Source organism: Culex quinquefasciatus, chromosome 3 (genome assembly GCF_015732765.1).
Source record: "Culex quinquefasciatus strain JHB chromosome 3, VPISU_Cqui_1.0_pri_paternal, whole genome shotgun sequence".
NCBI lineage: Eukaryota > Metazoa > Arthropoda > Insecta > Diptera > Culicidae > Culex > Culex quinquefasciatus.
In genome coordinates this window covers 45,009,362-45,023,268 of record NC_051863.1, presented here as the reverse complement: position 1 = coordinate 45,023,268, position 13,907 = coordinate 45,009,362, and the positions used below count along the sequence as shown (strand labels likewise).

The following is a 13,907-nucleotide window of genomic DNA, read 5'->3' as shown; positions in this document are numbered from 1 at the left end:
TTTTTCTGTGAAAAAATGCACATGTTGCATTTTTTTTAAGGGCCATACTGTACTTTTTGATTTTTTGATAAAGGGCTCCGTTATCAAGATATAGCCACCGAAAGTTTGATTTTAACGAAATATTAGCTGTTTTTCGATTTTTAAAAATAGTGACCATGAGTGACCATTTCTAAATATATATTTTTTTAAGTTCGGAAAATTTGCTATAAAATTGTCTACGAGACATTGGAGATTGGACCTCGGGTTGCTGAGATAGAGCCGCTTCAAGGAAGAGATACACGAAAATTGAAGTTTTCTATTTTTTTTTTTAAATTCAAGACTAATATTTTAAAAGGGCCAAACATTGAATATTACGCAAAAAAATAGAGTACAGTCATCCCTCTTATTCGGAACAGTTTACAAATCGACCAATGTTCAATAAATCATATAAAATCGATAATTTTACATAATGATCTACTTTTACCTTCATGTGAAAGCTTTTCTTGCTATCTTTCGATTGATGTATAGACCAGGGTTGCGAATGAGCGAGCGCTCACGGAAGGCTTGCTCGCTCCAGCTGGAGCGTGAGTTTTTATCAGGTAGCTCGTGCTCACTCACGCTCACCGGAGCGTTTTGCGCTCACGTGAGCTGGTGAGCCAAAGTAGGTAGTTGTTTTTTCCTGTTGAAGCATCTGCCTGTTTGAAACGAAGTTTCTAGAACTATTTCAGCACAGGCAGCAAAAACAAACAAGAAAGTGGTCGAACAAACAAAAGTAGGCAATGAAATGGATTTGATCAGCGAACCGAAATTTACGTTCTATTTAAAATCTAGACATTTTTCGAACAAGGAACAAAAAACTAATTTCATAATGTAAACATTCATTGACGTGAAGAGATGCACTGTTAGTTCACAAATCAAATCCATATTGGACCATATTGTATTGTCATTATGTACAAAAATATTGACAATTTATGTATATTTTATTTATTTTTAAATAATCTTTTAAACAGTTACAATCATCCTTGTTCAAAAAATCATATATAACTTGTAATTCTGGAGTTTTTTTAAAGGTCCTATAAACCAAATTTTCATTTTTTGCTTTTTGGGTGTTTTTGAATGCCCCTGACTCAAGGCGGTTCTAAAAACACCCAAAAAGCAAAAATTTAAAATTTGGTTTGTAGGTCCTTTTCAAAAAAAAACTCCAGAATTGAATATTTTCAGAGGTTTTGTTGCGATAGTCTTGAATAAAATTCACTTGTTGGAAGAAGAGCCAACCTTTTCGTGGTGAAAAATATTGACAATTTATTTGATTTGAGTCAAAAGGGTTATTTCAACTCTTAGGAATTTTGAGGCATATATTTAAAATAGAACTGTTTCAAAAATGTTACCCTATTTTCTAAAATGTTTGCCAAATAAAGACTAACCTTATAACAACAATGATTAGCCGTTTCTAATCACTGAATCACTGAAAGATTTAATAAACGGAATAACTTTTTTTTAATGGTAGCTCATTCTGACCCGCAATCTGGAAATGCAGTCAAAACACTGATTAGGTACATAAAAACAGTTTAATGTTATATTTTTAAAACTGGAACGCCCAACGCATGTTCAACTTACACGGACGCCCAAGCCTCCCAAAAAAGGTGGAACGGTAACTTCAACTCGCTGGTTCTCGCAAGGTTCTCGGGCATTACTCAACCAATCGGGACGATTCTTGTTTTCAGTGATTAGTAAGAATGTCTAGATGATCCTAAAATTTTGCAGAACTTGATTTGATCAAATCTGTAATTTCTGCGACCGAAAACATCGTTCCACCTTTTTTTAAAACGACGGCCTCTGCGGAATTTTTGGCGAATTTTTTTTTACACGCGAAAAAAAAAGTTAGAACGATGTTTTTGATTGCAAAAATTACAGATTTGATCAAATTAAGTGCTGAAAAGTTCTAGAATCATCTAGACATCCTAAAAAATCACGGGAAAGAAGAATCATCTTGATTGGTTGAGTTAAGCTCGAGAACCATTGAGTTGAAGTTACCGTTCCAACTTTTTTAGAGCCTTTTGGGCGTTGGAATGTTAATCAAACAAGCATTTAACCTTGAATCGAGCTTACCAAATCATAAATCCTCTTGAATCAATTCATTGTTTTGTAAGTTTTTATAAGGTTTACAGACCCTTTTATTCAGGCGTCTATACCCCTCCGCCCCTCTCTGCTACAATAAGGCTTTTGAATTCTAAAATATTTATACATTCGACTGTATGTCTAAAAAATTATTTGACCCTTGCGAATCCAACCTTTTATTTAAAAACATGATTGATGAAAATAAGCTATTCCAATTCATATATCATAAAATTTGTTCACAAAGTCATATTTCCACAGCCCTACTGCACCTGACGCAAAAAATCCAACTAGAATTGAAAAAAAAAACTTTCTCAAAAACGTTAAATTTTTAGCGACATGTCCAAAATGAGCGCTCCGTGAGCGAAATATGAGCGCGAGCACGAGCGTGGAGCAAACGCGAGCTGAAAAAATCGGAGCAAACGTGAGCGCGGGCAAACGTGAGCTAGCTCGCGCAGCGCTCCTCTTCACGAATGAGCGAAAAGTTTTACTTTTACTGGTGAAATAGCAAGAGAGTGTCCAAATAAAGGCCCTAAAAATAGCAGGGTCGGCAGAAAAGTTGAATTTTGCATTCTATTGACAAATTACGACAAAATTGTTCCGAATATGTGGGATGACTGTACTTTTTGATTGCAAATTCAATTTTGCATGATACTTCGATTTTTTTCCAAAAATCACAATTTTATCAAAAAATCATAACTCGGCGGCAGATTTTTTGGCCATGTTTCTCTATGGCTCAAAAGTTGCGGATTTTTGTCCCCAAAACAGATAAAAAAAATCTCGAAAATAAAAAAAATACGTATTTTAGAAAACTGATTTTTTATTTTTTGTTCCGATTTGCGTGAAATTTTGTCCTAAGGGGTTGTCCCTGATCACGAATCCGAGCTCCATTTTTTGAATCTTAGTCAATTTTATAGCAAATTTTCTGAACTTTTCAAAAAAATATTTTCAGAAATGGTCAGTCATGGTCACTATTTTTAAAAATCGAAAAACTGCCAATACTTCGCTGAATTCAAACTTTCGATGGCTTTATCTTGAAAACGGAGCCTAATCTCAAAAAAATTGTAAAGTACTATTCGATTGCAAATTTAATTTTCCATTTAAAAAAATTAGGCCGATTTTCCATTTAAAAAAATTAAGCCATTTTTTTGTAAAATTTCATTTTTTTTAAATCACTATTTAAAAAAAAACATCATAACGCGGCGGTTTCTCTATGGCTGAAAGTTGCGTGTTTTTGTCCCCTTAAACATGTCAAAAAATCTCGAAAATAAAAAATAAATATTTTTGGAAATTGATTGTTTTGTGAAAAAAGTTAAAAAAAATCGGCAATTTTTTCGGTGTACCTATTTTTTCTTAGATGTCCAACAACTTTGCCAAAGACACCAAATTCGCAATTCGCAATTCGCAATTTTCAGTGTAAGAACGGGCCTTGACCGATCTTATGCACTAGGTTCCCGACGAACACGCACTGCCCTTACACCTACATCTCACCCTTGCTCTGAGTCAGTACGAGCAGCACGCTAGAACACGCTTTGAGTGTTCGTGCCAGGCATGCACACCTTCTTTTCCGGTTACGCATTTTAACTCGGCCGGGGGTGGTACATTAAGTAGGGTTTGATGTAAGTATAAGCGCCTAACCATTCAAAGTGTGCCTAACAACTTTCATTAAAGCAAAAACTGTTATATTTTTAGTTTGAATTCAAAAACTTATTGTTATTTACTGTGTATTGTTTTCTCCTGAAATCTTCCCTATTGTTGAGTCGTGTTAATCTGTTGCTATTTCTTCTGTCGCGGTGTTTTGTTACAATATTTTGGTCCTAAGCATTTTAGAAAAGTTTTTCAAAAGTACAATAGTAATATTTGTGTTAATCCTTTAACCATTCCATAAATTGAGTAAGGGTTCAAACCTCACTTGTTTGAAAAAAAGGGCGAAGATTGAAAACAATAGACGGTAAAAGTGAATTTATTTTATAAAAATCAAGTATCAATAGTAAGAGAATGATGAGCGTATTTTGAAGAATAAAAATGAGAAGCTAGATGTATTAGATGTAAAATTAGACAATAGTTAATAAATAGAGATACAAAACAAAAGATACAGATAAAGAATTATTCAAATAAATAAATTCGCAATAAAATCAAAAAAGATTAGGCGAATGATAAATAGACTTGATATTACTAGTACAATAAGGAAAAGTATATTTTTAAGGAAAAAAAAAACAAAACAAAGTTTGTTACAGCAGTATCAATTGATAGAAAAGAGTGGAAAAGCTTTGAGAGATAAGAGAATCAAAAGTTAGTAAAATTAAAATCAAATGTTGGAAATTAAATAGAAGAATCAGTGAAGAATTGGGAATCAGAAGAGCAAAATAAAAATAGGAGATAGGTGGTAGCTGAGAATGAAGAGAAGAGAAACCCCGTTGTGCGATGTTTCAGGTACATCCACAGCAGTTGACTCAACATACTGCGAATCAAAACAATACCGTCTACAATCACAAATTACTTCCCTTTCCCACATTGTCGCGCCCCTTTCTTTTAGCCGTCTCGATTCTGACCAGCGGTGGTCAAAGGTTTACGATCCGTTTCCACAGGCCACCAGCTAGGTCATCATGAAAACCAAGCCAACGTGGAGGTAAGAAAATAGGACACTCGCAAGGAACCAGAGCTATACTGTTCTGATCAAGATAATTCGGATGATCTAACAGAACTACGGATGTAGTTAGTTACGCTCCTTCCAGGATGTTCCTTACGTGAACGTCAACCGGAGAGCACGCAACAAGGTCAGTGCCATTGCATGCTCTTAGGTATCAATCCTTGGCCTGCAACTTTGCCAAAGACACCAAATTGAACAGAAAATTCATTCAAAAGTTACAGATTTTAGAATATTTACGTACGTTGCCAAAATTGTATGGAGACTTGTATGGATGAACCGATGCAATTGCAATGGCACAAAATAGCTTCTTTGGTCGTAGAAAAGGACCCAACAAAGTTTGAGCCAAATAAAAAATACAAATAAAATACATTTCCGGATTTGGCAGAGAACTGCTCATTTTTTTTCAATAATTCGCAGCCTGAAATGACGATGGGTAGGAAATGTTGTGTTTAAAGGACGTGTGTGTAAAAATGGCCTAATTTGATGGCTTACTTACTTACAATTCTGAAAAAGCGTATTTTTCATAAAAAGTTCTAAAGTTCTGCCATTTTTCGTTACCCGACTGTAAACAAATTTGGGACATGTAATTTTAAGGGAAATTTAATGTACTATTCGAATCTGAAACAATCCAGAAGGGTCATTGTTTCAATTAGAACACAAATTTTAATTTTAGAGTGGCGTGTTTTTTCTAACTCTGACAAATTATTTTTTAGAGCATAACAATGTTCTACAAGGTTGTAGAGCAGACAATTACAGAATTTTGATAAATAAATATAAGAGGTTAACGTGTAACTATCACGAACTATCGCGATTTAAAAAAACGATGTTTAGAAAAAAACGCAAATATAATAAAGAAAAGAATAAAATTTACCAGAACATTGAATTCATAAAAAAATAGCCAACTTTGATCAGCTCCGCCTCATTTAATGTACCCAAAAACTCTAGCGAGGGTCACCTTCCACTAACCTTTCTTTATGGGATAGGCGAATCTTCTAGGAATAAGGTATATTCAACCTGTTATATAGCACAACAATGTGCGGTGTCCAGATAGGCGGTGAAGTGGCCGTGAATTTGAACGTCTTCCAACAAAACGATTCACACTCTTAAAACTTGGATAGCTGCTACATTAATTGACCGTTGGTCGGCTTTAATCAAACGTCAAACGAACTTGATCTTGGGATAAAATTGACACGACTAAAGAAAATATTTGAATGAAATTTTGATAAATTTTAACGCTGATGCTGCTTAATTTTATAGTAAAAACAGAAATAGTTTGAATTTTAAAGTTTTCACTGTGTTCAAATGTCGCGAAACCGTTAAGAAACAGTCGGCTGTTTGAAGAAAGCTCAGCAACTCCCGCACGACAAGCGCAAGTGCGTCGTTTATTCCATTTAAGTCACTTTAGACCGCGTGCAATTGCCAAAAATATTCCATTTTGAGGTTTATAACCGACAAGGCACACGTATAGAGGTCTGTTTAGGTAGGTAGTGCCGGTGGCAACAGGGGCCCTGGAACCAATTCTGGCCAATTGGCCGCATCAGATCATCCGATTAAAGCTTCTTCTTTGGAGCGGGATGAATTTCTGGACCGCGGCTGAGGTAATCTTAAGGTTTGTAGAGAAAAGATCGCCGTGCCATACGAGAGCGGAAACATAAGTCACCAATTTCGGTCATTGGGAATTTGGCAATTAGAGTTGAATTGAATAAACTCATTGGTGGGTGTTAAAAGAGAGTCACCAGCGCCCGGCGTTTGTACCCTTCGAGAAACAGGTATTCGCGGGGTTTTTCAAATTTGTCAACCGTCGTGACTTGCGCCAGAAAGCAAGTCCGCAGTCATCAAGCTTTTAGCACAAAGAGCTGCCGATATTGACGGTGCTCAAAACATTTCGGATTGATCGCAGTCTAGCATGTCGACGTCGTCGTGCTATCTTGTCGCACCCAACATTTAGACTTTCCGAGAAAACCTTGTTTGACCTTGAATAATCAAAAAGGAGTTTGGTTGAAGTTGATTGCTGGAGTTCCGAGTTATAATTACAAATGTTTACGGTAGTCTAACAAGATAGCACGACAACATTGAAACTATTTTCATATGAAAAGTGATAACAATGCACGGAGTTTTTCGGATTTCTATGAATATCTCAGGATTAAAATCGATTTTTGAGGATCTGTGATTGTCAAAAGGCGAGGCAATGTGAGCTGCTCAAAATGGTGTTCTTAACTCAATTTGGCCCAAAATGCACGACGGCGACGATGTGCTAAAAGTGAAGGGGTAGATTAAAGTTTCGTCTGACTGGTTGCGTTTGGATGATTTTAGATTCATTGACTCATCATAAGAATGGATCCAACGCAATAATCCTTCTGCGAGTTGACCCGAGAACGGATGGCCTAGCAGAGGCAGAAGAATCAGTTTTTTGTTTGGGAATAAAATTTCTCGCTTGGAAGCAATCAGCACAACGTGGATGTGGCGAAGAAATTAAAAATTTGGTGCTTTGAAAATACTTGAGATTCGTCACGGCGTGGCTGAAACTAAATATTATAAACCGAGATATCCCATGGGAGATTTATACGTAGAAAGTTGTGGCCTGATTCAGAATCTATATACAGTCCATACTCGATTATCCGAAGTTTGATTATCTGATGGATTATATGGAACTTCGAATAATCGAATCACAAACAAAAAAAATCGTATTTTTTTATTTTCGTACTTTTAATATCAAATTCGAGACCCCATTTTAATCAAATTTGAATAGTTGATTGCTTATTAAATAATAAAATGCATTTTTTCAATATTTCATCACCGCCATTTTGGTCGCCATCTTGGATAAAAAAAAATCTAAATCAGTTTGAACTAGTTTAGGAGTCATACTAAAGCTCAACAATAAAAAATAAGACAACGAAAATATTTTTTATCCGTGATTCCATTATCCGAAGTGAAATTTTGCCAAGGCCTTCGGATAATCGAGTCTTGACTGTATATTAGGGTGTTTCAGCCAAACAAAAAAGTTCTCAGAATCAGGCAAACCGAGGTTCCCCTAGTAGAGGATACCCATAGGGACTCTCATGCCAAATATCAGCCCATTTGGTTGAGAATTGGCCTGTCCCCAGCGGTTTAAAGTTTACATGGAAATTACTATGGGATTTTTGTGCTTTTCGTTCAATCGTTCCTACAGGTCTGGGGACAACATGGATTCACTCGGAATAAAGACAGGTGTGTAGGGGATGGTCCAATGAACACATTCCAGAAGGAATTAGGCTTGTCCATTCTGTCCCCAAGGTGCGCATTGGATCGACGTCCGGTGTCTCCAAAACCAACGATTCATCCTTCAAAAGCATCGCATTTCCTTAGTATGCTATGACGGCTAGGTGAAAACCACGACGCCCCATATGAGACGGTGAACACGTGGAGAGGCATCGATTGCATTATTAACACAAAATCATCATTTTACGTTATTAAGAATAGTTGAAATTCTTCCAGGAACAACAATAATTATAATTTTAGTACTTTAAAGAATCTTTCTGAGCCAAAACTCGAGCAGATGTTCTGCCATTATTTTGGCTGATTTTTGAGTGACAAACATGGTCTGAGAGGATCAAGGTCAAACTAATGTCGCATAAAAAACGGATGTCTTTAAAGTGGAATATCTTTTGACAATCGAAACAGATTTACAAACCCTAAAAAGCGTTTTAAAGGCAAGAGATTTCTTTAAAAATTTGTTAAATAAATTGTTAAAAAAAAATTAAAAAGGTCGATCCACCAAGAAGGCCAGATCAATTGAAAATCAATACCAAAAATTAAAAACTTTAAAATTTTGAAAAACGCAATTTTCACCGATGGAATATTATATCAGCCACGCTGTGTCTCATTGAGTATTCAGAAATAAACAAGATGTACCTTTGCTAACCCAGAAAGGAGTGTTAGCGTCAAACTATACTTACAGGGAGACCTTATGAAATTTTAATTTTTGAATTATATATTTTTCCAAATAGGTAGCTTATAAAACTGTCTACACTTTTTGTTTCTTTTCGATTCTCAAAATTGCAGGGAGCTCTTAAAAAATCTGAGACGAACATTAGCTTTATCATTGAAATTTAAAAAAAAATATATATATATATATATATACCTTTAATTAACCCTCAATGGCAAAACCGTTCAGACTCGATTATCCCAAGGCCTTGTTCACATTTCAGTTCGGATAATTGAATAACAAAAAAAAAATTTTTTCGCTGGCTTATTTTTGATTTTCGAGCTTGAGTTACTCTTAAGTGATCATGAATTTTTAAATCAGAGATGGTGCACGGTTGGCCTGAACGAACTTATTATTGAATTTGAATGTACCTAAAATGTTTTGATGGGGAAAGTCAGTTTAAGATGTCCCCTTTCAGGATTTGTAACTCCCAAAATATTCTATGCAGGGATTTTTAAATGCCGTCCATTTTAAGATTTTTTTTACTTTGTACTGAAAAAGGAGAAATTCAGTACATTTATAGAGCAATATCATCATACAAATCGGTTTTTATGTATAGGAACTCAATGGTTACTTTGATTGAGACCTTCTGGGTTGTCCATAAACTACAGGGGCTAATCAAGGCCATCCTAGGATCCCTTTATCTCGTCAAAACTAACAAAAACTAAATAAATTATGTTAAATCTTTTTTTTTTTTGTCCAAACCTTTGGATAATCTAACTTCGGATAATCGAGGCTTCGGAAAATCATGTTTGGATTGTCATTTAATTCAACTCAATTCATTTATTATGTTGCTTTAACAATTGCATTGGTGCAGTTGTTATCCTGAGCTGCGATATGGACTACCTTTCAACAGCTGATTTAATCAAATCAAATTTTGTTCGAAGTGGGGGAAGTGTTTACTGGTACTAAGGAGAACGAATTGAACAGAGAAGGAAAAAAATGTAAAAATAACCTTCGAAATTGCTAATAGATGGGAGATAGTTAGAGGAAAATAAAGGACTGTAATTTAGAAACTGAGAAATTTGTTTGTATTTGTAGATTTTCATCAGCGAATCAAAATTTTAGAAAAATAAAACAATTACAACAAGTACAATTTCAAATAGTTTGATAAATCTTGTTTTTTTTTATTCTTAGGCAGTTGCTAATTTGTTTTGAAGGTTATGTCCTCTCCTCTGACGAAAGTCCAGTGTAAATGCCTTTCGAATTGTTTTAGTTGATTAGACTTCTATTACCATTAAAAATTTGAATATATATTTATTTAGCCCCCTGATTTTTCGGCCCGATTCAAAAATCGTCATAAACTTTGGAGAATATTTGCAATGGCATAAACAGAAAAACATAATTAAACAAAACACTAATCCGGAGAATGTTTCATCGTGACTTTTGTGGATGAAAATTTCCTTCCCTAAAAAGCCAAAATGTGTTAAAGTTTGTTGGATTGAAACAAACGGTTTTGTTTTATAGTATGCTTTATTATAGATTCTTTGTTATTCTTTCTCAATATATAATATATATTAAACTTAGCGCTGTAGGATAGCATTATTTTTTGTGTAAATTGAAATAACTGTATTAAGTGAAATATGTTCTAGAATCGTTCCCAATAATAATACTACTTGAAAAAAATCATTCGATTTTGCATTTTGAAGTAAATGTGCTAGCTTTATAATATACGACCAAAGAGGGGTCGCGATTGTACCTACAATAACAACATAATAAATCTTAGCGGAAAGTTTAAACAAACATAATCACTTTAATTTAAAACAAACTTAATATTTACTATTCACCATCTCCGATTTGTATGACACAGGGATAGAGTTCATCTACCATAAACAGATTAAAAACGGAATAATCCTAGATAACGTCGAAATCTAGACAAAAAAAATATATAATCAAAATAACATGCCTTCAGTTTTATCACATGAAACTTCAAATATGCTCATTTATGATACGTTCAAATCCGATAGTAGTATTTATCCAAACACACCTAAATCCTTCTAATCCGCGCTTGATCGCTTTATGGCTGGCAAATAGACTTGCCTTAAAACCTTCGTTTTGGTATATTTAATGCTGTTTTATTTTATTTTCTTAACTTCATTTTGTTAGTACTCTGCATTACCTTTGTATGTCGCGTTCAATGGCACAATTATTATTGTAAATATAGTGAAGTTTGTAATCTTCTTGTTTTTTTTTTCTTTCTTCGCTCTTTCCGGCCAGACACGATTTTTTTATTTGTTTTTTTTTTGTTTCTCTCTTATTTTTATATTTGAACAATAGATTTGTGTGACTTACGTTTCGCTAGCTTACAATATTGAAAGATTAATTGAACTTTTTAGTGTATGTTTTGTTTGTTTTTTTTTTCAAGTGTTTTTGTATTCTTACCCCTTTTGCGGTAAGCTGCTTTAAGCGACAGAGCTGTGGTGTGGTACATCCAAAAGCATTCAATGATAACGCTAAACAGTGCGAGAATACAATACAGAGCGTTGCTACGAACAGCTTCGACAGCAGTTTGTTGTGTATGTACGAGTGTATTTTCAACCTTTGTTTTTTTTATTATTTTGTTTTTGTGTTTTCACATTTGTAGGATTCAAAAGACCAGCAGAGAAAATAAAGTTCTAATTTGGATAGGGCCGTGCTAGCAGTGGAGTAACGTTAAGCAAGAATCTCAGAACACTTATCGCAGATTGAAATTAACGATTTTCACACAAGAATAACTTTACTGTTTATTTTTCGTATCAATCTTCAAAAGGCTCGTGTATTTGAATGGAATATGATATTTGAGTCCTTCGACAAAGTATGGTTAATCTCTCAGAAAACAATATTCGTTTTATCGATAATATTATTATCTTCGTCGATCCACGAATATTCAATCGGCGATAACGTTAAGATTCACAGAACATTTTTTGGGAAATAATGAATTTTTTACACTTTGGCATATCAAAAAGAATCACAAAATACCGTATTTGCCATTTGAACACTCAAAGTCTTTAAAAATAGCTAATATTGTATACTAAAATTTTCCAAATTTACCAATTAAAGCTGCCAATTGAAGTGTGCATTTTCACACAGTTTATGTGTTTTTTTTTACAAAAAAAAACTAGTTTTTCTAATAAAAACAAACCTACATCAAAGGCATGTACGCAGCTAGCCAAAAAGGCAAAACTAAAAAAAAAACGGTCAAAAAAGGGTCACGAAATGAAGTTTAAACGATTGAAAATTATAAACGTTTAAATAATTTTGTATTCAAAAAAACTAAAAATCTAAAATTCTAAAATTCTAAAATTCTAAAATTCTAAAATTCTAAAATTCTAAAATTCTAAAATTCTAAAATTCTAAAATTCTAAAATTCTAAAATTCTAAAATTCTAAAATTCTAAAATTCTAAAATTCTAAAATTCTAAAATTCTAAAATTCTAAAATTCTAAAATTTAAAATTCTAAAATTCTAAAATTCTAAAATTTTAAAATTCTAAAATTCTAAAATTCTAAAATTCTAAAATTCTAAAATTCTAAAATTCTAAAATTCTAAAATTCTAAAATTCTAAAATTCTAAAATTCTAAAATTCTAAAATTCTAAAATTCTAAAATTCTAAAATTCTAAAATTCTAAAATTCTAAAATTCTAAAATTCTAAAATTCTAAGATTCTAAAATTCTAAAATTCTAAAATTCTAAAATTCTAAGATTCTAAAATTCTAAAATTCTAAAATTCTAAAATTTTAAAATTCTAAAATTCTAAAATTCTAAAATTCTAAAATTCTAAAATTCTAAAATTCTAAAATTCTAAAATTCTAAAATTCTAAAATTCTAAAATTCTAAAATTCTAAAATTCTAAAATTCTAAAATTCTAAAATTCTAAAATTCTAAAATTCTAAAATTTAAAATTCTAAAATTCTAAAATTCTAAAATTCTAAAATTCTAAAATTCTAAAATTCTAAAATTCTAAAATTCTAAAATTCTAAAATTCTAAAATTCTAAAATTCTAAAATTCTAAAATTCTAAAATTCTAAAATTCTAAAATTCTAAAATTCTAAAATTCTAATATTCCAAAAATACAAAATTCCCGAAGCAAAATTTGTCTTGGCATTTTACTGAATAATAACGAAGACGATAATATTATCGACAAACGCGTCATCGCGTCCTCGATTTACAACATTGATATACTCCATCTGCTAGCAATATTTAGATAAAAACAATCAAAATACTAAATGCATGTCCACTTTATGAAAGTGTAGTTTTTTCTCAAATAAAAATATTTGTGGAGCTGTTTAAAAGAAAGATAAGCTGCATTTCAGTAACCGAATTGATTGTGTTCATCGATTGTACTAAGTGTAGTGTTAACTTAATTTGTATACACATTTTTTTTTCACCAGTCAACCTAGTAAAATTAGTTACACAAAAGCGATAACATTTGCCTCCTATTTCTGATACAAGTTTTCTATTAGTTAGGTTGATAAAATATCCTACACAATTAGCCAGCAATTTCATACCAAAGGTAGAACTGCTTTCTTTCTTTTTTCTTCGAGTGTTTTAACGTGCTGCTGGAAGTGACAGATTTCCACCCCATTCCGAGAGGTTCTCCAGACTTTGCCAGCCGAGCAGGGAAAAAATAGTAACATTTGCCCGGATCGATCCGAATCCCCTCCAAAAATACACACATTTTACACAATCCACCAACACACACACACACACACAACACATCGAATATACACGCAAAAACGCATGTAGACACACAGCCGGCTCACACGCACTCACGCACACAACCGGGAGCCCGGAACTTACGAGTGGTTCATCTTGTCCTTTCTTCGCCGCGCCAGATCGGACATTCCGACGGGGCCGAGGTTGGCCGCCTGCGGTGAGGCAATCGCGCGGAACGTCGCGTGCACCGCCCCCTTGATTGCTTCGGGATTCTCCGCCGGCGGGTACTCCGAAGCCGGAACGATGCCCGCCATCGTCGTCGTCGTCGTCGTCGTGAGTCCCATCAGTCCCGTCTGCTGCGCCTGGTGCTGCATTCCCGGCTGGTTGTACAGTAACCGCGAGCGCGACAACCACGGATGGCGCAGAATTTGGGCCGCCGTTGGCCTCCGCTGGGGCGCAATGTGCAACATCTGCCGCAGCAGCTCCTTCACCTCCTCCGATATGCTGGGCCATTTCTGAGAAATGAACAAATTGGTTTAGAAATCACGCTTTTTGACACAATTCG

General features: G+C 34.1%; 1 protein-coding gene across 3 annotated transcripts in view; it reads right to left on the bottom strand.

Moving 5' to 3' along the window:
• Window positions 1-12,969: 12,969 nt before the first annotated feature.
• LOC6047586 (ribosomal protein S6 kinase 2 beta) overlaps window positions 12,970-13,907 on the bottom strand; it is a 60,106-nt gene continuing 59,168 nt past the window's right edge. For all 3 annotated transcript variants that reach the window (XM_038261658.1, XM_038261657.1, XM_038261659.1), the window contains one exon: window positions 12,970-13,857. In XM_038261658.1, coding sequence (XP_038117586.1) covers window positions 13,483-13,857 — 375 coding nt within the window. In that variant the 3' untranslated portion in view covers window positions 12,970-13,482. The remainder of the gene's footprint in view (window positions 13,858-13,907) is intronic.